Genomic DNA, 25,135 nt, shown 5'->3' on the forward strand with positions numbered 1-25,135 from the left:
AAGGGGCGTGTCTCAGTTGCACAGCGCGCTACAGGCTTCGCGCTGGCTGCACTCCTGGACAGCGTGACGTCATATGCTGCCCGGGATTCTTCTTTTTCAAAATCGAATTCCAAGCGTCCCTGGAGGTCAACGGCCAGCGCGTCGGGTAAGTGCATATCGGGGCCTTGCACGCGCGGCAAGCCCCCGATCTGAATTTCTGGCCCAATGACTTTTCATGATAAGTGTTACAAGGTTGGTTAACTACAATAAAAATAAAACGTGGCCATTGCTTATCCTTCTGTATGCTGATACAATAATGGATCAGTTGAATTCTTCAGCAATAGTAAAATCTGCAAAAGGCAGCCCAATTTTTCTATTGGAGCATACAAATTATTACTTGAGGAAATAGTATCTTTATCTGATCATTCTAATAAAATTATATCTACAAGTTGACAAATGACAAATCACTTATGCACATTCATAAAGAAGGCAATATAATGGAGATAATGTTGCCATTGATAAAATACTGTCTCCGTTTATATTATTTTCTGTCAGAGTTTTCAAAAACAGTTTTCTAATAGGTCATAAACTTATTTCTGTTCCAATAGGAAGTTCCTGCAACACCGTCACTTTACCTGCACATTTGGTCCTAGTTGTAAGAGGGGGTCCTGGAGGTCCTGTCCCTCCATCTCCAGGTCGTGTGAGCAGAACTCTTATTTCATATTCCACATCTGGGTCAAGATGCCAAAGTTTGTAGGTATGAGAGTCCACAATATGCGTTTCAGCCCAATTTCCTGCAGTGGTACGGTACTCTACTTCCTTTAGGATGATGGGGCCATCTCCAATGATGGAATTCGCATTGGGTTTGATCCACAAGTAGGTTGCGCCAACTGCCAAGAGCTCAGGCGGAGCGATAGGTGTGGGTGGATCTGTAATATAAAATAAAGATAAATAGCTCAATAGCTGACAAATTGGGATTCAAAATGTAAGTATTGTGAGTGGACCATTATATTCTGGGATGCACAGTTAATTCTTCTTAAGATGTACACCACAGTTTAAATTATGAAGAATGTACATTTAAAGAATAGTGCCATCCTGCACAGTGGAAAATAATAACTGGAAGAGCAACCAGCTTCGGCCATATTGAAAGGATGACTCAATCTAAGCAGCAACATTTGTTTATCTAGCATCTCAGTTATACTACACATTTGTTGATCTTTTGCACTGCACCAATATCAAATGTGCAATATAACACTGTATAGTTCTCAGAAAGCAGTATTATTATGCCATTAAAAAGAACTCGGGTTGTTTGATGTGCTGTCTTCAAATTGTTACGACCAGGAAATAATAATCTATTGGTGAGCAGAACTAAGAGTGTGCATTCAAGTTATACACATGGAGCTCTGCTACCCTTGCTTCAAGAGTTGTGCAAGTGGGCATTATAGTTACAGCTATCCAGTTATGCCATTCTCTGAAATAGGTCATACATTTGTAAGGAAGACTGAAGACATGGAATAACAATAACTAATAGCAGGCATCGTTGAGTTGCTACACAGCACTCTGCAGTTTTGAAGTCATACAATAAACAGCAGGTAATTTCCTATTGTAATATTTTGTTGAGCAAGGCTATACTGTAAGCTAGTTAAGATGTGGTGTTGTAAGTTCCTTGATTTATTTGCTAGATAATGGAATTATAGTTCATATCTAACAAAATATTTTGGAATTCATTTAAAATTCAGTTTGACATCATGGTCAGAATTGAATTTAACATTGATTGGTTTACAATAACGTTGATTTACAATTGACAATTACAGGTGGTGGAGAAACTTTTAGTGACAATGGGGTAATTTTAATCCCCAACAACACGTGGATTTGGGGCGGATGGAAAGTAAAAATTGTAAAAAATTTCAAAACCGACCCCAACCCGCCCAATTCCAGTTTTACCACAGGCAGGTCAGGGGGCGGGTGACCAATCCACTCTTAGGAGGCTGGTCAGTCATTAAAATCTTTTAAGGAGGCTGCGTGGCTCCATTTTTACTTGATTTTTATTTTTAACTAATTTCGGCCAGATTTCCCAGGGCACGGGAAACCTGGCAGGTAAAAGGAGATGAGAAGGGCCGAATCCATAAGGTGAGTGAATTTACAGCACTGCTTGTGGGCCAGGAGGAGCATGAGTGTTTCCTTCAGGCCAAACAAGCAAACCTCTTCATAGACCCTGCGATCGGTCAAGCCCCACCCCTCCAAGATCTCCCCCACCCACCGACCTCCACACTCAAACCCCGACCTCCCCCTGTCAATCAGGCTGGCTGGCAGGCAGTAAGACTGCAGAAAAAATGTAAACGGCGTCCTTCTGTTAATTTTAGCAGGACATCTAGGTAAGCCTTACTTCTGGATTTCATGTCTGGAAATCCTCCTCTCCCTCTCTCTTCATGGCCCGAGCAAATATCGGGGCCAATAATCCAGGACAAAATTAATCGGCACTTAGAAAGATGTGGGTTAATGAATGCAAGGTAGCGTGGATTTGTTTAAGGCAAATTGTGTTTGACTAACTTGATTGAGTTCTTTGATGAAGTAACTGAGAGGGTGAATGAGGATAGTGCGGTTGATGTTGCGTATATGGACTTTCAAAAGGCGTTTGATAAAGTACCTCATAACGGACTTGGCAAAATTGAAGCCCATAGGATTAAAAGAGCAGTGGCTGTGTGGATCCAAAATTGGCTAATGAAGAGAAAGCAGAGAGTAGTGGTGAACGATTGTTTATCAGACTGGAGGGCAGTGTACTGTGGTGTTCACCAGGGGTCGGTATTAGGACTACTGCTATTTTTGATATATATTAATGAGTTGGACTTGGGTATACAGGGGATAATTTAAAAGTTTGCAGATGACATGAATCCCAGATATGTAATAAACAGTGAGGAGGATAGTGACAGGCTTCAGGAGGACATAGATAGACTGGTGAAATGGCAGACACATGGCAGATGAAATTTAACAGAGAAGTGTGAAGTGATTCATTTTGGTAGGAAGAATGAGAGGCAATGTAAACTAAAAGGTACAATTTTAAAGGGGCAGGAACAGAGAGACCTGGAGATGTACATATACAAGTCTTTGAAGGTGGCAGGACAAGTTGAGAAGGGTGTTAAAAAGTCTTATGGGAACCTTTGCTTTATTAATAGAGGCAAATTTGGGCTCAAATTTCCAAGCCCCGTGGAGGCAGGTTTGGAGGCAGGAGTGGTGGGAAAATTACAGAATCGGGGGGCAGGAACCAATCCCGCCCCCAACCCGCTTCCGTGCCAATGTCCCAGGAGGCGGGTATCCGACCTGTGCTGGGAGCCGCCTCCCCGAGGCGGGAAGGGGATTAGTGCCAATTAACTGCCTGTTAACAGATAGTTAACAGGCAGTTTTTTGCCTAATCCCTATTTTTAGCCCTGAAGTGTGGGCTTCCCGACGGCTCCGAACCACGGCAAGTTAGCGAGGCGGACTGTCGGTCTGAAGGGGCTGGAGGGGTCGAGATGTCCGTTGTGCAGGTGAGTGATGGGTGCATGTGTGCAGAGGTAAATGTGTGAGGTAAATGTAAAGTGTTTTAATAAGTTTTACTTACCTTTACTTTCTCCTGCAGGCTTCCTTCCTTCAGTTCTGGGAGTCCCTCAGTTCACTGGCACAGAAAGCAGAATGGCCGCTGAACTGTCAAAAGCTGCAGCATTCTGCTTTCTGGTCTGGAGAGATCTCTAACTGAGTCTGAGTAGAAGGACTCAAGTTAGAAGACAGATTGTCAGTGTTTGACAGCATCACAGAGCTGATGGGCTGAATGACCTTCTTCTGTGCTGTATCATTCTATGATTCAGCACAGTTGATCATACTTTTCTTGAAGGTACCCTTGAACCACTTGTGCTACCTGCCTTTTTTGACATTTTCCCTCCTTAAATTTGCCAGAACTGTTTTGGGAGCCAAACATCAGCTATTATCATCACATGGCCAATTCAGCATACCTGAGTCTTTATCAGGATTACTTCTGGGTGCTAGTGCTATTTACCCATGCCAGAACTTCAGTATTAGGTACTTTATCTTCATGTTTGATTTTCAGGATGGCAAGGTGAAACATATTGATTTCTTTGACATTCTTTCTGTAGCAGGTCCAAGACTTGCAGCTCTACAATTGGTTGGATATAACAGCTGTTTGATAGACTTTTGAATACGCTCTGCACCATTAAGCCTTGTTGATAAGGCTGATAACTTCTTGGTCACTTACGTCACTGTTGGAGATTACTTTGCTCAGGTTTCACCATGTTCAAAAGAGCATATGGATTGGACAGGACAAAGTGATACTTAAATTGGCTTTCTTGTGACTGATTGTTAATCTATGGCTGGTACTGCCTCCGACAAAGAGGTCAATAATGAATGTAGGGATTGTCCCCCAAGTCAACTTGGGTAGGAGCAAACAATCAACCTCAAGAAAATCAAGGTTATCTGATAACCAGGCCCTTCCGAGTAATACAGACTGTCAGCTTTAATGGAACCCAATTTGGCCCTACTAGTGGACTAATTTTTGAACATATATGTTTAGTGCAGGAATGTTTTACTGTTATTTTGTTTTCCTAAACTTGATCACACATTGGGAAATAATCTTTAAAAAACTGTAACTAAATGATATGAAAAATTAAAGTTGTTGTCATTTCTTAAACTTGACAGGAATAATCATGCAAGGTTTATTTGATTCTCCGAGGTCAAAACAAAATGGCCTAGAAATTCAGTTAGGGGCGCCCAGCTCGCCTGGGCGCCGGAATTACCGCTGCGCACGGAGCCACTTGCGCCAGCGGGATATTCAGTTTCAGCGCCCCAAGTGGAAGCCAGCCGCTAAACAAGGGTTTCGGCGCCCCGCTTGGGGCGCCTCAGTCTTAAGGGGGAGGTGCCTGCAACAGCGCGATCCCCGCTCGCGAGTGCCGGCAAATGAGCCCGGCACCAAGGAGAAGTGCCGGGCTCTCGGGAAACAGCCGGCAATGCCACGGGGGGCTGGTGAAGGAGGCCGGGGACGGAGGTGCGGGCAGGCGGCCGCCGAAAAAGCGGCCGGCCGCACCTCCACCTTAACTCGCCCCACTACCGGCACAGGAAGGCCCCGTGTACCGGTCGCTGTTTGCGGCCGGCGCGGGGGAGGCGGCAGCAACCAAATATGGCCAGTGGGGCGATAGCGGGGCGCTGCGCACACCGATGACGTCATCGGTGGCGGCGCAGCGCTACTGGCTAACGCCGCCATTAGCGCCCCGCTAAATATCGCGGTAGGTTTGCACAGTGGCGCAAAAGCCCTCTTTGGGCGCAAACTGGTGGCGCAGGCCACTGAATTTCTAGGCCAATATATTTCACAAGTGACATAGTAATTGAGGCATTGGCCCAGAAATTCGGCTCTCCACGGGTGAGTACGCACGGGGTACTCACCCGTGGGCCAAATGGAAATGCCGGTTTCCTGCATGCACTGTGCATGCGCGGGAAACCGGCACTTCCAATCCTCTGAACGAAGGGGTTCAGAGGTCGAACGCGTGCGCAGGGGAGGCTGCGCGTGCTCTTTGAACTTAGGTTTTTTTCGCAGGTTTTCACGCGAGGTTAAGCCTGCAGGATTTACACATTTAAAAAGCAGGCGTAAGGCCTGCTTTTTACAAGGTAAGTGGTCAATTAATTAAAATTAAAACATTTTTTCCGCAGGTTTATTATTTTTAAATACTTTAAAGCAAGGTAAGTTTATTTTTAGCCCCATTTTTTTATAAAATTATTTTTTTCAAAAATTTAAATTATTGTTTAAAATAGTTATCTAATGTAATTTATAGTTTATTTAAAAAGTGTGATGTTTTTTTAAAATGTATTTGAAGGTTTACTGCTATTTTGGGGCCCGTAGTATTCATAAGTTTTCACAGGTCTTCCTGTCAATCTTATGAATGGGCTTTTCCCTCCTCCAATTGGCTGCCCATGGCTCACGTGATCCCAGGGGACGCATCGCACTAACTACGCCCCTGGGACACGCAAGCACAGCGCGCCGGCAGCTGGGCCAGGCCCCGGAGCGGAATTCCACGGGGCCCTACAGCTCAACTGCCGGCGCGCAAGGTAAGTGCAGGTCGGGGGCTTGCGCCCGCGGGAAGCCCCCGACCCGAATTTCTGGGCCATTAACTCATTTGAAACTAATAGGGTAGCGCCTCCATTAAAATACTGGACAAAGAGAGGGCACACAGATGTGTTAAGCGTTCTTCTGCTAATAGTAATTTATGGGCTCATACTAGCAAACTCAATTAACCCTACCCAGCGTTCATCACTGATCAGTGTGTTTTAGTTCCTCTCCTTCCCTCATGGGCCGCTACACCAAATATTGAATGCAGTGAAGAGGGTGAGCACGTAACCTATTCGTGGGCATTCTATAACTAACCATCAGGAAGTACTTGACACACAGGCCTGGATTTTTGGATCTAGCTGAATCTCATTGAATCATTAGCAGTGCAGCCTTTGTATCTGCCTGTCTCTCCTGACCCTCACCCCGGTAAATCTTCTGGGGTCAGGCTAATTATAATTTTTATGGTAAGCTCCCAGTGCTATTTCCAATTCTCCCGGGTTGCTTGCATCGAGTGGGAGGGAGGGAAGTTATTGGAACACTTTCTGCTGTGCATTAGATGGCCAGAAACCATATGGGGGGGAAAATTGGGTATCGCCCATTTTGGGGTGCTAATATCAGCCAGGCGCAAAGTTTAGTGCCCGGCACTAATTATCGCCTCCGACTGCAAAATTCGCCTCTATCGCCCCTGGAAGTGATTTGAGCGCTAAATCAAGCGCAACACACCTCTCTTAAGGCACAAACATAAGGGAGCGAGGCGCTACCTCATAACGCTGCTGAAGCTCAGGCAATACCAGTTACCATGGAAGCCAGATAGACTGGCGCCGTCCAGTTCTTAAAGGGGAGGGGCCATCTTGCTGGCCAGCCACACCCTGCTTATTACAGCCTTGAATCTTGGACTGGAGAGACCTCTAAAGCAATTGTGTTGAAAGCACTAATGGATAGGCCCAGGGAAAGAGCTCGGCGCTTAGGAATCTCAAAAGTGGTGCTGAGGGCCAAAACTCCTTAGGACAGCTTTAAATCTCTCCAGACGTCGCTCGCCTTCTCAACTTGCATGTACCAAAAATTTTGCCGCCAAGAAAAGACAGGAAGCGTCCTCCTTTAAATAGCGCTCCCCCAGCCCCTTCCCGACTTGAAAACGTTCCGCTCTACCTGTCGTTCCTAGCGGCAGGCGCTAAGGCAGGGGGCCCGACTCAACATCCGGACCGGGGCGCTACCAGGGCGCTGCACACTTGACTGACATCACGATCTGCAGGCGCAGGAGATCGTGGCGGTAGTGTTTAGCGCAGCCTCAAAATGACTGGTCAATTTTGTGAGCGGCGCAAACATCGCTGCGCTCGGACGCTAAGTTCCTAGCGCCCCATTTGCACCCCTGGAGGCACTAACGGGAGACGCTAAACAACTGAATTTTTCCCCCATATAATTTACGAAGCACACCTTGTGTATTGCAACAACAACTTATATTTATATAACGCCTTGAACGTAGTAAAACGTCCCAAAGACACCTCACAAGAGTATTAAAAGACAAAAAATGTGACACCGAGCCATGTAAGGAGAAATTAGGGCAGGTGACCAAAAGCTTGGTCAAAGAGGTAGTTTTTAAGGAGTGTCTTTTTGCAATCGATTGCTCTCGATTAATTGCGTTAGACAAGGCGCTATCAATTTATAGATCGCCCCTCTGCCTCCTTAGTAATGCTGGATGCCAGGAATGCAATGACAGAAAATACAGCAGAAAGTGTATTTCTGTAATTAGCATTTCTTTTGAATACATCACCTATATAGGGCACAGTCAATATCCAACATCATTTCCAGTGGAAAATCCTGGTGATGACACTGGATGCCGAGAGGCTGGTAGAACAGCTCTCTGCCAGATTTCCCTATCACACCCATCAAAATGGGTGTAAAAATATTAAAAACCTGGGCAGTGGCCACCAATTTCCCCCCATTCTTTGTGAGGAGCACTTGACTTTGCCTTGAATTTATTATTCGCATGATTATCAGCTATATTTTGGTGTCTGTTGAATATTATAATGCTGTGATGTTTAAATAAGGGATTACATTTTGGAGTTCATTAAAATGTTACATTCATACTAGTCTGTAATCAATAATTCTGTAATCTTAAAAATATTCGCTCTTATTCAGACATCTTCCGCAAGCGATCACGGGAACTGCCAACCAGTTAATTTGAAACAATCAGTGAGAAAAAGTAGGGGAAAGTTCTTGAGCAATACAGAAGCACGTATTTCTGTCTAACACTTGAACATTTTAAATATCTTATCTGTGATTTTGCTTTGACGTATTAGTTGGACTCTTCAGGAATTCTCAGCTTTCAATTACTTTTTCCATTTCAAAATTTTCCAAATTTAGTCTCAAGATTGCAAAGGTAATTGACCTTTTTTTTTCTTTCCAATTTTCTCCAGTCACCCTCACAAGATTACAAGATAGCAACAGATGGGGAAGGCCATTCATTCCATTTTAATTCGTTCATCCAGAAACACCTTAAAATCCTCCTATTGCAGCATTCACTTGTTTCTTAAATCATTCCAGAGTTTTTGCCTCCATTCCTCTAACGAGAAGACCTTTTGATGTGTTGATCACACTTTGTGTGAATTAGAACTTCCTGACTTCAGTCTTAAATTGGATTTTTACTAGTTTGAACCTGTGTCTGCTTGTCCTACTCTTGCAATTTAGTTTACTCATGAAGATTTAGATTTTCCATAATATTTACTATCTTATATACCTCTATAAATCATCTCTCAGATGCCTCCTCTTAAGGTTGAAAAGCCCAAATTAACCCATAACTCTTAGTATCGTGTCTCTCCTCCATCATGCCTCCAGCACTTGAATGTCTCTCTTGTATCTCAGTGGCCAGAACTGGACATAAGAACATAAGAAATAGGAGCAGGAATAGGCCACTTGGCCCCTCGAGCCTGCTCCACCATTCAATAAGATCATGGCTGATCTTGGGCTCAAAGCCACTTCCCTGCCCACTCCCCATAACCCTTCACTCACTTATCTTGCAAAAATGTGTCTATCTCCACCTTAAATGTATTTAATGACCCAGCTTCCACAGCTCTCTGGGGCAGAGAATTCCACAAATTTACGACCCTCTGAGAGAAGAAGTTCCTCCTCATCTCAGTTCTAAAAGGGGGACCCTTTATTCTGAGACTGTGCCCCCGAGTTCTAGATTTCCCCATGAGGGGAAACATCCTCTTTGCATCCACCCTGTTGAGCCCCCTCAGTATCTTATATGTTTCGATAAGATCACCTCTCATTCTTCTAAATTCCAATGAGTATAGGCCCAGCCTGCTCAACCTTTCCTCATAAGTCAAACCCCGCATCTCTGGAATCAACCTAGTGAATCGTCTCTGAACTGCCTCCAATGCAAATATATCCTTCCTTAAATAAGGAGACCAAAACTGTACGCAGTACTCAAGGTGTGGTCTCACCAATACCTTGTACAGTTATAGCAGGACTTCCCTGCTTTTATACTCCAACCCCCTTGAAATAAAGGCCAACATTCCATTTGCCTTTTTGATTACTTGCTGTACCTGCATGCTAACTTTTTGTGTTTCATGCACAAGGACCCCAAGGTCCTTCTGAACTGTAGCATTTTGTAATCTCTCTCCATTTAAATAATAGTTTGCTTTTTTATATTTCCTGCCAAAGTGGATAACCTCACACATTCTCACATTATACTCCATCCGCCAAATGTTTGCCCACTCACCTAGCCTGCCTATATCCCTTTGCAGATTCTTTGAGTCCTCTGCACAACTTGCTTTTCCACCCATCTTTGTATCATCCGCAAACTTGGCTACATTACACTCGATCCCTTCTTCCAAGTCATTAATGTAGATTGTAAATAGTTGGGGCCCCAGCACCGATCCCTGTGGCACCCCACTAGTTACCGTTTGCCAAACAAAAAATGACCCATTTATCCCGACTCTCTGCTTTCGGTTAGTTAGCCAATTCTCTATCCATGCTAATATATTGGCCCAGAAATTCGGGTCGGGGGCTTCCCGCGGGTGCAAGCCCCCGACCTACACTTAGCTTGCGCGCCGGCCGTTGAGCTGTAGGGCCCCGTGGAATTCCGATCCGGGGCCTGGTCCAGCTACCGGCGCGCAGTGCTTGCGTATCCCAGGGGCGCAGTTAGTTCAATGTGTCCCCTGGGATCACGTGGGCCATGGGCAGCCAATCGGAGCAGGGAATGCTCCATTCATAAATCTTGACAGGAAGTGCTGTCAAGACTTATAAATACTACGGCCCCAAAATAGCACTAAACCTTCAAATAATTTTTTTTTAAATCACATTTTTTAAATAAACTATAAATTACATGAAATAACTATTCTAAACAATAATTTAAATTTTTGAAAAAAATAATTTTATATTCTAACGAGGCTAAAAATAAACTTACCTTGCTTTAAAGCTTTTAATAATTATAAACCTGTGGAAAAAATGTTAAAATTTAATTAATTCACCACTTACCTTGTAAAAAGCAGGCCTTACGCCTGCTTTTTATATGTGTAAATTCTGCAGACTTAGCCTCACGGAAAAACCTGTAAAAAAAACCTAAGTTTGATGCGCACGCGCAGCCTCTCCCACGCACGCGTTCGACCTCTGAACCCCTGCTTTCAGAGGAACGGAAGTGCCGGTTTCCCGCGCATGCGCAGTGCATGCAGGAAACTGGCACTTCCATTGGGCCTACGGGTGATTACCCCGTGCGTACTCACCCGTGGAGACCCGAATTTCTGGGCCATTACCCCCAACTCCATGAGCTTTTATCTTATGCAGTAACCTTTTATGTGGCACCTTATCGAATGCCTTCTGGAAATCCAAATACACCACATCCACTGGCTCACCCTTGTCCACCCTGCTTGTTACATCCTCAAAGAACTCCAGCAAATTTGTTAAACATGATTTCCCTTTCGTAAAACCATGTCTGACTGCAGTATGTTTTTCTAAATGCCCTGCTATTGCTTCCTTAATGAAGGACTCCAGCATTTTCCCAACGCCAGATGTTAGGCTAACTGGTCTATAGTTTCCTGCTTTCAGTCTCCCTCCTTTCTTAAATAGGGGTGTTATATTAGCGGTTTTCCAATCCGCTGGGACCTCTCCAGAGTCCAGGGAATTTTGGTATATTGCAACCAATGCATCCACTATCTCTACAGCCACTTCTTTTAAGACCCTGGAATGCAGGCCATCTGGTCCAGAGGACTTGTCGTCTTTTAGTCCCATTATTTTACCGAGTACTATTTCCTTAGTGATAGTGATTGTCTTTAGTTCCCTACTCCCTGTGGCCCCTTGATTATCCATTATTGGGATGTTGTTAGTGTCTTCTACAGTGAAGACAGGTGCAAAATATTTGTTCAGAGTCTCTGCCATTTCCTCATTCCCCATTATTAATTCCCCAGTCTCATCCTTTAAGGGACCAACGTTTACTTTAGCTACCCTCTATCTGTTTTAATGTTTCTCGCCAGCTTACTCTCATAATTCATCTTCTTTCTCTTTATTGTTTTTTTAGTCATCCTTTGCTGGTTTTTAAACATTTCCCAATCCTCTGGTCTCCCACCAATCTTGGCAACATTGTATGCCTTCGTTTTCAATTTGATTCCATCCTTTACTTCCTTAGTTAGCCACGGATGGTGCTCCCTTCTCTTAAAATCTTTCTTTCTCACTGGAATATATTTTTGTTGAAAGTTATGAAATATCTCCTTAAATGTCTGCCACTGCATTTCAACTTTCTTACCCTTTAATTTGTTTTTCCAGTTCACTTTAGCCAGTTCTGCCCTCATGCCGTTATAATTGCCTTTGTTTAAGATCAGAACACTGGTTTGGGATACAACTTTCTCACCCTCCAACTGAATTTGAAATTCAATCATGCTCTGATCACTCTTTCCTAGAGGATCCTTTACTATGAGATCATTTGTTAATTCTGTCTCATTACATAGTACCAGATCCAAGATAGTCTGCTCCCTGGTTGGTTCCATTACATACTGTTCTAGGAAACCATCCCGGATGCACTCTATGAACTCCTCCTCCAGGCTACCATGGCCAATTTGATTTGTCCAATCAATATGGAGATTAAAATCACCCATGATTATTACTGTACCTTTTTTACAGGCCTCCATTATTTGTTGATTTATACTCTGTCCAACAGCATTGCTACTGTTCGGGGGCCTGTAGACTATGCCGACCAGAGACTTTTTCCCTTTATTATTTTTTATCTCCACCCAAACCGATTCTACATCTTGATCTTCTGAGCCAATATCACTTCTCACCACTACACTGATCCCATCTTTTACCAACAAAGCCACCCCACCTCCCTTTCGTTTCTTTCTATCCTTCCGAATTATCATATACCCTGGAATATTCAGTTCCCAGCCCTGGTCGCCTTGCAACCACGTCTCTGTAATGGTGATCAGATCATACCCATTTGCATATATTTGTGCTGTCAACTCATTTATCTTGTTACGAATGCTGCGTGCATTCAGATATAGAGCTTTTAACTTTGTCTTTTTACCATTTTTCTTGTTTTAGCCTTTTTTTCTGTTACACTCTTATTTTAAAACATTCTGTCCCTTCCTGTCACACTCTGGTTATTATTTCCCCCATCTCTAGCCTGCTCTATTGCTTTCTTATTTCTCGTTGACTTTTTATTTTCCCGCTCACCTGGATCCTCCCCCCCCACTATTTAGTTTAAAGCCCTCACTACAGCCCTAGTTATTCGATTTGCCAGGACTCTAGCCCCAGCATGGTTCAAGAGAAGCCCGTCCGAACGGAACAGCTCCCTCTTATCCCAGTACTGGTGCTAGTGCCCCACAAATCGAAACCCATTTCTCCCACACCAGTCTTTGAGCCACTCGTTCATTTCTCTGATCTTATTTACCCTATGCAAATTTGCTCGTGTCTCAGGTAGTAATCCAGTGATTTGTGGTACAGTATTCAAGGTGTGGTTTGGCCAGAGCATGGTAAGGTTTGACCATGATTTCCAGTAACTTGTATTGTACTGCTTTGGCTATATAGTTCAGTGTTCTATTGGCTTTGTTAGTTGCTGCTGTGTATTGGTTGGACATATTGAAATTTGAGTCTATTCCTAGGACCTACTCCTAGGTCTCTTTCAACATCATACATAGCTATTTCAATACCATTCATGAAGTATATGTGCAGCTTATTTTTCCATCCTATGCCCTGTACAGTACAGTACAATTATCTGGATTAAATTGTATTTGCCATTGTTCTGTCCACTTACATATTCTTCCTTTCGTGAAAACCGTGGCTGATGTGGGATGTGATTCCACTGATGAAAGTAGCCCTGCGGTACCTTGCACCAATAGTCATTTTTCACATATGAATCTGGGCAGAGTGTTGCCCAGATTGTTGTATTTTTCCCATTTCTCCCTTTTGTTCAACTTTTTAAATCTCAGTTGATCTCTTTTGATTTTACTTCTATCAGGTGCCCCCTTTCAATGATTACTTCCCCTAGGTATTTTGTTTTGCTTTTTACTTCCCCAGGTATTGTTTAATATGACTTATCAGGCGGTCCCCTCTGTCATCTATTTCCCACAGATGTTCTCTTATACCTTAGTTCCTCTCCTCTGCACCCTTTTAACCTTAACCTCTCCCTTTCAATCTATTTCTGCTTTTGCTGCCTTTTAAGAAAATACCTAGAGTTACTGGCCAATTTTTCTTACCCACTCCCCTATTTTATTACCTGGTAGCTAAAGTTTTAGGCTCTTCCGGAGGCTTTGGAGAACCAAGCTCTTTCTTTAAAAATTACTTGATCATGCTGAACCTTTTGTTTTAGTGGTAGGTTTGCAGGAGTCCTCTTGGAATGGAGTTGTCCATTAAAACCTAATTATATACTTATTACTATCACAACTAAACTCCCGTCCGTCAGCTCAGCAGCGACGATGGGGCTGAGATGATATACTTTGCAATATTCAATGGAGTCTGTGGTCCTCTTGGTACACCTCAGCCAGTATTTTAATTCTTTAGCATCTGTGTGCCCTAATGTTGTTGATATTCTTAAAAGTATTTTTTAAATTTTGCAGCAACCATAAGTTTGCTCCACTACGCTGATTTTTAATTAATTTGATGATGATGGTCCTGCACTAATTCTGTCAAAATTAGTTTTGGATATGCTCACATTAGTGGCATAAACATGTCGGAAAAAGCTAATGAGGGAAAAATTCGGTTGCTTTGCGCCTCCCGTTAGCGCCCTAAGAGGGCGCTAATGAGTCGCAAAGCAACTAGCGCCCGGGCGCGGCGATGTTTGCGCCGTTCGCGAAATTGCCAGACATTTTGCGGCGGCGCTAAACACTACCGCCACGATCTCCAGCGCCCACAGATCATGACATCAGTCGAGCGAGCAATGTCCCAGTAGTGCCCCGGACCGGATATTGAGTGGCGCCCCTGCCTTTCCGCTTGCTGCAAGCAACGACAGGGAGAGGGGAACGTTTTGCAGTTGGGAAGGGACTGGGGGAGCACTATTTAAAGGCGGCTGCTTCCTGCCTTTTTTTGTTGGCGACATTTTTGCACCACGCATTCTGAGAGAGCGAGAGAGAGAGAGACTTCTGGAGAGATTCAACGCAGTGTGAAGGAGTTTTGGCTACTGAGCAGCACTTTGCAGGTTCATTTTGATTTGACCTTCCTTGCACCGATTTAGAAGAGACTATGAGGGCTGCACTCTGAGCTCTTTCCCTGGGCTTCTCCATTGTTCTTTCCAGCAGAATTGATGTACAGGTCTCTCCCGGACGAGATTCAAGGCTGCAATGAGCAGGGTGTGGATGGAGAGCAAGATCGACCCTCCCCTTTACGAACTAGCTGGCGCCAGTGTGTCAGTGTTCCATTTCTAACTGACATCACATGAGCTTCACCAGCGCTCTGAGGTAGCGCCTCGCTACTCGGCGTTAGCACCTTAAGACAGGTGTGAAGCGCCTGATTTAGCGCTCAAATCACCTCCAGGGGCGATAGAAGCCAAGTTTGCAGTTGAAGGCGATAATTAGTGCCAGGCGCTAAACTTTGCGCCCGGCCGATAATTGCGCCCCAAACAGGGCAATACCAAATTTCTCTCCCTATGTGTTTTAATTGGATTAAAACTGTGCTCTTGTAGGAATGGTCAAATTCCTATCTAGAGATTGAGTTCGACGCAGGCAATCAATCAAAAGGTTTTTATTGTCAAACTAACGAGTTTAAACAGATTGATGCAAGAGAACTATGAATACAGGTCGGAGGCTCCACGAGGACTGTCTGAGCGGTCCTGTGGATGGCGTCATGACGTCATCACGTTTTCCCCGCATTTGGGTGATCACCTGATTAGCGGCATGACCTCACCGCATTTGCCCGCGCTCTTACAGGGACCGCGCACTGTACATGCAAACAGTATATACAATGGTACAGATTTAGTCTGTAGCTAACACATCGTTAAAGGGAATTATGTACAGTTGTTCAGAGTCCCTCAGTGGCTCTGCCACGTGTGCCCCCCCAGAATTGTCTTTAACGGAAAAAGTCAAACGGTGAGGGGGTCTGACAAGCCTGTCAGAACGACTCCTGTATTCCCGAAGCGGAAGCTGTTGGACGGCGGGCGGTCTGGCGGGTGGTTGCACTTGTTCTGGCGTGATGACGGTGGGCGGCCGACCTCGTCTTGGTGGCTGTGCGGTCTCGATGGGACGGTCAGGGTCCAGGTGTGCTGGCTTCAAACGGTTGACCGAAATGTGGTCCGGTTTACCACCGACATCCACCTTGAAGGTTTTGTCTCCTGCCTCTAACACGCGGAAAGCACCAGTGTATGGGGCCTTGAGCGGATCCCGGTGAGCATCGTGGCGGATGAACACGTAGTCGGCTTGTTTCAGCTCCGCTGGAACGTGAGAGCTCTGAAACCCGTGATGCGATGTGGGAACCGGCGCGAAACATCTGGCTGCTTCCTGGTGACTGATAAGCTGGCGTGAGGCGGACCATGGCTCCGTTGGTGTTGGCAGGAAATCCCCTGGCACTCGCAGCGGCTGACCATAAACGAGTTCTGCCGCGGAAGAGTGAAGATCTTCCTTGGGGGCCGTGCAAAGGCCCAACATGACCCACGGCAGCTTGTCTGCCCATCCAGCGTCTTGGAGGCTGGCCCTCAGTGCGGCCTTAAGCAATCTGTGAAAACGTTCGCACAGGCCGTTCGCTTGTGGGTGGTAGGCTGTGGTGCGGTGTAACTTGACACCGAGTCGTTGAGCCACCGCATTCCATAGTTCGGAGGAAAACTGCGGTCCCCGGTCCGAAGAGATGTCAGCAGGCACTCCAAAACAGGTGACCCATGAAGAGATGAACGCCCTGGCCACGTCCGCCGAAGTAGTAGATGACAGGGGAACCGCTTCCAGCCATCTGGTTGTGCGATCTACTATGGTCAGGACGTGCGTAAAACCATGGGAAGGTGGAAGTGGTCCTACCAGGTCCACATTAACGTGGTCAAACCGTTGCTCAGGAACTGCAAAGGTGGCCAATGGAGCCTTGACATGGCGCTGTACCTTGGCCTTTTGGCAGACCACGCAGGTGTTGGCCCAGTCGCGGGCATCTTTATGCATGCCCCACCAAACGAACTTAGATGACATTAGCTTCTGAGAAGCCTTCATTCCTGGGTGCGACAACCCATGTATGGCGTCAAACACCTTGCGGCACCAGGCGACAGGCACAATAGGGTGAGGGTCCCGAACGGAGACGTCACACAGCAACGTGGTACCAGCCGAATGGAACCTGACGTCGGCCAACTGGAGGCTAGTGGTGTTGGTGCGGTAAGCCTGCACTTCTGGGTCTGAGACTTGGTCTGCTGCCATGAGGGCGTAGTCGATGCCCAGCTGGACCGCATGCACGGTCGCGCGGGAGAGGCAATCTGCCACCAGTTTGTCTTTACCGGCCACGTGCTGAACATCTGTGGTAAATTCGGAGATGTATGTCAGCTGACGTTGTTGTCGAGATGACCACGGTTCGGCGGTCTTGGCCATGGCAACAGTCAGTGGCTTATGGTCGACGAAAGCGGTGAAAGGACGTCCTTCCAACAAGAACCGGAAATGGCGGATGGCCAGAAAAAGGGCTAGTAACTCCCTGTCGAAAGTACTGTACGCCCGCTCGTTACGGCGCAGTTGACGGCTGAAGAATGCCAACGGCTGCCACGTCCCGTTCACCCACTGCTCCTGAACGGCGCTGATTGCGTAATCTGACGCATCAGTGGTGAGTGTGATGGTGGCTCCTGGTAGCGGGTGCGCCAGCATGGTCACATTGGCTAAGGCACTCTTGGTGTCAGTGACTGCCCGGTCCATGTCAACCGTCCAGCCTACCGGATCCTTGCCAGACTTGCCCTTGAGGGCCTCGTACAGGGGCTGCATGAGCAGTGCTGCCTTGGGCATGAAATGGTGGTAAAAATTTACCATGCTGAGGAACTCCTGCAGGGCCTTTATGTTCTCCGAGCGTGGAAAGGATGTCACCGCCTCTACCTTTGCTTGCAAAGGAACCACTCCCTCTGAGGTAATGCGATGTCCCAGGAAATCAATTTGGTGCAGACCAAACTGACACTTGGCTGGGTTGATAATCAGGCCGTGTTGGCTGAGGCGTCGAAAGAGGGTGCGTAGGTGAGAGATGTGTTCCTCCTGATTAGGACTGGCAATGAGGATGTCATCTAAGTAGACGAAAAGAAACTTGAGGTCCCGCAGCACGGAGTCCATGAGGCGCTGGAAAGCCTGGGAGGCGTTCTTCAACCCAAACGGCATCCTTAAAAATTTGAAGAGACCGAAAGGGGTGATGACTGCGGTCTTCTGGACGTCTTGCGGGTGCACCGGGACCTGGTGGTAGCCTCGGACAAGGTCAACCTTGGAAAAAAACGGTGTTTCCTGCCAAATGGGCAGAGAAATCCTGGATGTGGGGGATCGGGTATCGATCAGGAGTGGTGGCGTCGTTCAGGCGCCAATAGTCGCCACAGGGCCACCATCCGCCGCCAGGTTTCGGTACGATGTGAAGAGGCGAAGACCAGGGACGATTCGACCTGCGAATAATCCCTAAGCGTTCCATTGTTGCGAACTCCGCCTTCACGACTGCTAGCCTGCCAGGTTCGAGGCGCCGGGCCCGCGCGTGGACCGGGGGGCCGGTGGTGGTGATGTGGTGTTCCACACCATGTTTCGTGGCCGTGGAGGAGAACGTGGGCCTGGTCAGGTCTGGAAATTCGCCTAGCAGGCGAGCGAACTCATTCAGAGTCGGGAAAGCGCAGGAGACGGTGCGCGACATGGTGTTACTACGGTGGCAAGGGATAGAGTGAAACGTGGCTGCGTTGATCAGCCGCCGGTTCCTTACATCGACCAGGAGGCCGTTGGCGCACAGGAAATCTGCACCGAGAATGGCTTGCGAAACCTTGGCCGTAACGAATTCCCAGAAAAACCGCCGGCCGCCGAAGCACACCTGGACCCGCCGTCTGCTGAAGGTCCGAATAGCTCCGCCATTAGCCGCTTTGAGGGGGAGGCTGTGCCTCCCAGCCTGTACATCAGTAGCTGACGCGGGTAGAATGCTGCACTGCGCTCCGGTGTCACACAGGAACCGACGACCGGAGAGGGTATCAGTGATGAAGAGCAGCTTGCCTGCATTGCCGATTGCCATCGCGGCCGTGGAGCACCCGTTAGACCCATTCTTCATTGGACGGAGTTGGGTTTTTTTTTGAGAGAAGCTGCAGGGAGGACGGCAACATCTCGCCTTCGCGCCAAACCGCGCGTGGTAGAAGCACAGTCCTGCCGGCTGAGGAGCTGGGGCGGCGTCTATGGGGGATGGGCGCCTCATGGCAGCGCAGTACTGTTGCGGAACTGTGAATATTTTGTCTGCCTCGGCAGCGAGCGCTGCGCAGTCTTCGACCTCGGATCGCGCCAAGGCCGCTTGCACTTGCTCCGGTAACTGGCTGAGGAATAACTCTCTAAAGAGAAAGCATTCCGGTTCGGAGCCGAGGAGCGTGAGCATTTGGCTCATCAGCTCGGAAGGTTTGGAGTCCCCGATCCCGGGCATAGCGAGCAGCCGACGGGTTCGCTCTGATTTCATGAGCCCGAAAACCTGTAGCAACCGTGCCTTGAGCATACTTGCGGTCCATTGGGGGGTTCTCGAGAAGATTGACGATCCACGAGGCGGTAGAGCCATCGAGTGCGGAGACGACGTATAAGTATCGGGTCTGATCCTGAACGATGCCTCTCAGGGCAAACTGGGCTTCAACTTGGATGAACCACGAGGTCGCTTGTTGCTCCCAGAACTGCGGCAGCTTCAACGAAACGGCATTTGCCTCCATGCTGTGTTCCTTTTGCGAAATCCGTTCACAAAAGTCGGGGTCACCAATGTAGGAATGGTCAAATTCCTATCTAGAGATTGAGTTCGACGCAGGCAATCAATCAAAAAGGTTTTTAATGTCAAACTAACGAGTTTAAACAGATTGATGCAAGAGAATTTTGAATACAGGTCTTAACAGGTCGGAGGCTCCACGAGGACTGCCTGGGCGGTCCCGTGGATGGCGTCATGACGTCATCAAGTTTTTCCCGCGTTTGGGTGATCACGTGATTAGCGGCATGACGTCATCGCGTTTGCCTGCGTTCTTAAAGGGACCGCGCACTGTACATGCAAACAGTATATACATAGGTACAGATTTAGTCTGTAGCTAACACATTGTTAAAGGGAATTATGTACAGTTGTTCAGAGTCCCTCAGTGGCTCTGCCACACTCTGAGAATAAAAATGCAATTCTTTTCTCTGATCATCGCAATACAGACAGACTTTTTAAAATGGAAAATATTTATCTTCCACCTCTTCAGCATTTTCATCTTTAAAAAAAAATTGTTCTCAGGATGGCAAGGCCACAGTTACTGCCCATCCCTAGTTGCTCTGAGAAGGTGGTGATGGTCCTTCTCTTCAAATCGCTGCAGTTCTTCTATTAATGATATTCCCTTGACAGTGTTAGGTAGGGACTATCAGGATTTTGACTCATCAACGATAAAGAAATGGCAGTACATGCCCAAGTAAGGATGGTGTGTGACGTAGGGAGCTTGGAGGTGATATTCTTCCCATAATCTGCTGCTCTTCTCCTCCTGGGTGTAGCAGAGTGTGGGGCTGGGAGATAGTGCAGTACATCCTGTGGATAGTGTAGCAGAGTGTGGCGCTGGGAGACAGTACAGTATATCCTGTGGATAGTGTAGCAGAGTGTGGGGCTGGGAGATAGTACAGTACATCCTGTGGATAGTGTAGCAGAGTGTGGCGCTGGGAGATAGTACAGTACATCCTGTGGATAGTGTAACAGAGTGTGGGGCTGGGAGATAGTACAGTATATCCTGTGGATGGTGTAACAGAGTGTGGCGCTGGGAGACAGTACAGTACATCCTGTGGATAGTGTAGCAGAGTGTGGCGCTGGGAGATAGTACAGTACATCCTGTGGATAGTGTAGCAGAGTGTGGGGCTGGGAGATAGTACAGTACATCCTGTGGATGGTGTAACAGAGTGTGGGGCTGGGAGATAGTACAGTACATCCTGTGGATAGTGTAGCAGAGTGTGGCGCTGGGAGATAGTGCAGTACATCCTGTGGATGGTGTAGCAGAGTGTGGGGCTGGGAGATAGTACAGTACATCCTGTGGATAGTGTAACAGAGTGTGGCGCTGGGAGATAGTACAGTACATCCTGTGGATGGTGTAGCAGAGTGTGGCGCTGGGAGATAGTACAGTACATCCTGTGGATAGTGTAGCAGAGTGTGGGGCTGGGAGATAGTACAGTACATCCTGTGGATAGTGTAGCAGAGTGTGGCGCTGGGAGATAGTACAGTACATCCTGTGGATAGTGTAGCAGAGTGTGGCGCTGGGAGATAGTGCAGTACATCCTGTGGATGGTGTAGCAGAGTGTGGGGCTGGGAGATAGTACAGTACATCCTGTGGATAGTGTAACAGAGTGTGGCGCTGGGAGATAGTACAGTACATCCTGTGGATGGTGTAGCAGAGTGTGGCGCTGGGAGATAGTACAGTATATACTGTGGATAGTGTAGCAGAGTGTGGGGCTGGGAGATAGTACAGTACATCCTGTGGATAGTGTAGCAGAGTGTGGCGCTGGGAGATAGTACAGTACATCCTGTGGATGGTGTAGCAGAGTGTGGCGCTGGGAGATAGTACAGTACATCCTGTGGATAGTGTAGCAGACTGTGGCGCTGGGAGATAGTACAGTACATCCTGTGGATAGTGTAACAGAGTGTGGGGCTGGGAGATAGTACAGTATATCCTGTGGATGGTGTAACAGAGTGTGGCGCTGGGAGATAGTACAATACATCCTGTGGATAGTGTAGCAGAGTGTGGCGCTGGGAGATAGTACAGTACATCCTGTGGATAGTGTAGCAGAGTGTGGGGCTGGGAGATAGTACAGTACATCCTGTGGATAGTGTAGCAGAGTGTGCCGCTGGGAGATAGTGCAGTACATCCTGTCGATAGTGTAACAGAGTGTGGGGCTGGGAGATAGTACAGTACATCCTGTGGATAGTGTAGCAGAGTGTGGTGCTGGGAGATAGTGCAGTACATCCTGTGGATGGTGTAGCAGAGTGTGGCGCTGGGAGATAGTACAGTACATCCTGTGGATAGTGTAGCAGAGTGTGCCGCTGGGAGATAGTGCAGTACGTCCTGTGGATCGTGTAGCAGAGTGTGGGGCTGGGAGATAGTGCAGTACGTCCTGTGGATAGTGTAGCAGAGTGTGGCGCTGGGAGATAGTACAGTACATCCTGTGGATAGTGTAGCAGAGTGTGGGGCTGGGAGATAGTACAGTACATCCTGTGGATGGTGTAACAGAGTGTGGGGCTGGGAGATAGAACAGTACATCCTGTGGATAGTGTAGCAGAGTGTGGCGCTGGGAGATAGTACAGTACATCCTGTGGATGGTGTAGCAGAGTGTGGCGCTGGGAGATAGTACAGTACATCCTGTGGATAGTGTAGCAGAGTGTGGCGCTGGGAGATAGTACAGTACATCCTGTGGATAGTGCAGCAGAGTGTGGGGTTGGGAGATAGTACAGTACATCCTGTGGATAGTGTAGCAGAGTGTGGGGCTGGGAGATAGTACAGTACATCCTGTGGATAGTGTAGCAGAGTGTGGCGCTGGGAGATACTACAGTACATCCTGTGGATAGTGTAGCAGAGTGTGGGGCTGGGAGATAGTACAGTACATCCTGTGGATAGTGTAGCAGAGTGTGGCGCTGGGAGATAGTACAGTACATCCTGTGGATAGTGTAGCAGAGTGTGGCGCTGGGAGATAGTACAGTACATCCTGTGGATAGTGTAGCAGAGTGTGGCGCTGGGAGATAGTACAGTACATCCTGTGGATGGTGTAACAGAGTGTGGCGCTGGGAGATAGTACAGTACATCCTGTGGATAGTGTAACAGAGTGTGGCGCTGGGAGATAGTACAGTACATCCTGTGGATGGTGTAACAGAGTGTGGCGCTGGGAGATAGTACAGTACATCCTGTGGATAGTGTAGCAGAGTGTGGCGCTGGGAGATAGTACAGTACATCCTGTGGATGGTGTAGCAGAGTGTGGGGCTGGGAGATAGTACAGTACATCCTGTGGATAGTGTAGCAGAGTGTGGGGCTGGGAGATAGTACAGTACATCCTGTGGATAGTGTAGCAGAGTGTGGCGCTGGGAGATAGTGCAGTACATCCTGTGGATAGTGTAACAGAGTGTGGCGCTGGGAGATCGTGCAGTACATCCTGTGGATGGTGTAGCAGAGTGTGGCGCTGGGAGATAGTACAGTACATCCTGTGGATAGTGTAACAGAGTGTGGCGCTGGGAGATAGTACAGTACATCCTGTGGATAGTGTAACAGAGTGTGGCGCTGGGAGATAGTACAGTACATCCTGTGGATAGTGTAGCAGAGTGTGGCGCTGGGAGATAGTACAGTACATCCTGTGGATAGTGTAGCAGAGTGTGGGGCTGGGAGATAGTACAGTACATCCTGTGGATAGTGTAACAGAGTGTGGGGCTGGGAGATAGTGCAGTACATCCTGTGGATAGTGTAGCAGAGTGTGGCGCTGGGAGATAGTACAGTACATCCTGTGGATGGTGTAGCAGAGTGTGGGGCTGGGAGATAGTACAGTACATCCTGTGGATGGTGTAGCAGAGTGTGGCGCTGGGAGATAGTCCAGTACATCCTGTGGATAGTGTACCAGAGTGTGGCGCTGGGAGATAGTACAGTACATCCTGTGGATAGTGTAGCAGAGTGTGGTGCTGGGAGATAGTACAGCACATCCTGTGGATAGTGTAGCAGAGTGTGGGGCTGGAAGATAGTACAGTACATCCTGTGGATAGTGTAGCAGAGTGTGGCGCTGGGAGATAGTGCAGTACATCCTGTCGATAGTGTAACAGAGTGTGGGGCTGGGAGATAGTACAGTACATCCTGTGGATAGTGTAGCAGAGTGTGGTGCTGGGAGATAGTGCAGTACATCCTGTGGATGGTGTAGCAGAGTGTGGCGCTGGGAGATAGTACAGTACATCCTGTGGATAGTGTAGCAGAGTGTGCCGCTGGGAGATAGTGCAGTACGTCCTGTGGATCGTGTAGCAGAGTGTGGGGCTGGGAGATAGTGCAGTACGTCCTGTGGATAGTGTAGCAGAGTGTGGCGCTGGGAGATAGTACAGTACATCCTGTGGATAGTGTAGCAGAGTGTGGCACTGGGAGATAGTGCAGTACATCCTGTGGATAGTGTAGCAGAGTGTGGCGCTGGGAGATAGTGCAGTACATCCTGTGGATGGTGTAGCAGAGTGTGGCGCTGGGAGATAGTACAGTACATCCTGTGGATAGTGTAGCAGAGTGTGGCGCTGGGAGATAGTGCAGTACATCCTGTGGATAGTGTAGCAGAGTGTGGGGCTGGGAGATAGTGCAGTACGTCCTGTGGATAGTGTAGCAGAGTGTGGGGCTGGGAGATAGTGCAGTACGTCCTGTGGATAGTGTAGCAGAGTGTGGGGCTGGGAGATAGTGCAGTACATCCTGTGGATAGTGTAGCAGAGTGTGGCGCTGGGAGATAGTACAGTACATCCTGTGGATAGTGTAGCAGAGTGTGGCGCTGGGAGATAGTGCAGTACATCCTGTGGATAGTGTAGCAGAGTGTGGGGCTGGGAGATAGTGCAGTACATCCTGTGGATAGTGTAGCAGAGTGTGGCGCTGGGAGATAGTACAGTACATCCTGTGGATAGTGTAACAGAGTGTGGCGCTGGGAGATAGTACAGTACATCCTGTGGATAGTGTAGCAGAGTGTGGCGCTGGGAGATAGTACAGTACATCCTGTAGATAGTGTAGCAGAGTGTGGGGCTGGGAGATAGTGCAGTACATCCTGTGGATAGTGTAGCAGAGTGTGGCGCTGGGAGATAGTACAGTACATCCTGTGGATGGTGTAGCAGAGTGTGGGGCTGGGAGATAGTACAGTACATCCTGTGGATGGTGTAGCAGAGTGTGGCGCTGGGAGATAGTACAGTACATCCTGTGGATAGTGTAACAGAGTGTGGCACTGGGAGATAGTACAGTACATCCTGTGGATAGTGTAGCAGAGAGTGGTGCTGGGAGATAGTGCAGTACATCCTGTGGATAGCGTAGCAGAGAGTGGTGCTGGGAGATAGTGCAGTACATCCTGTGGATAGTGTAGCAGAGTGTGGGGCTGGGAGATAGTACAGTACATCCTGTGGATAGTGCAGCAGAGTGTGGGGCTGGGAGATAGTGCAGTACATCCTGTGGATAGTGTAGCAGAGTGTGGCGCTGGGAGATAGTACAGTACATCCTGTGGATAGTGTAGCAGAGTGTGGGGCTGGGAGATAGTACAGTACATCCTGTGGATGGTGTGGGGCTGGGAGATAGTACAGTACATCCTGTGGATAGAGTAGCAGAGTGTGGCGCTGGGAGATAGTGCAGTACATCCTGTGGATGGTGTAACAGAGTGTGGCGCTGGGAGATAGTGCAGTACATCCTGTGGATGGTGTAGCAGAGTGTGGCGCTGGGAGATAGTACAGTACATCCTGTGGATAGTGTAACAGAGTGTGGCGCTGGGAGATAGTACAGTACATCCTGTGGAT

The 25,135-nt window shown here is 47.6% G+C and overlaps 1 protein-coding gene across 8 annotated transcripts in view; it reads right to left on the bottom strand.

Annotated features, from left to right (window-relative positions):
* The window catches only part of ptprt (protein tyrosine phosphatase receptor type T), a 1,756,894-nt gene that overhangs the window by 959,685 nt on the left and 772,074 nt on the right, over positions 1–25,135 (bottom strand). For all 8 annotated transcript variants that reach the window (XM_086005548.1, XM_086005547.1, XM_086005549.1 and 5 more), the window contains exon 7: positions 615–908. In XM_086005548.1, the coding sequence (XP_085861674.1) occupies positions 615–908 (294 nt within the window). The remainder of the gene's footprint in view (positions 1–614; positions 909–25,135) is intronic.

This window comes from Somniosus microcephalus, chromosome 13, assembly GCF_052327205.1.
Source record: "Somniosus microcephalus isolate GS21.2 chromosome 13, FLI_Smic_1.0, whole genome shotgun sequence".
NCBI lineage: Eukaryota > Metazoa > Chordata > Chondrichthyes > Squaliformes > Somniosidae > Somniosus > Somniosus microcephalus.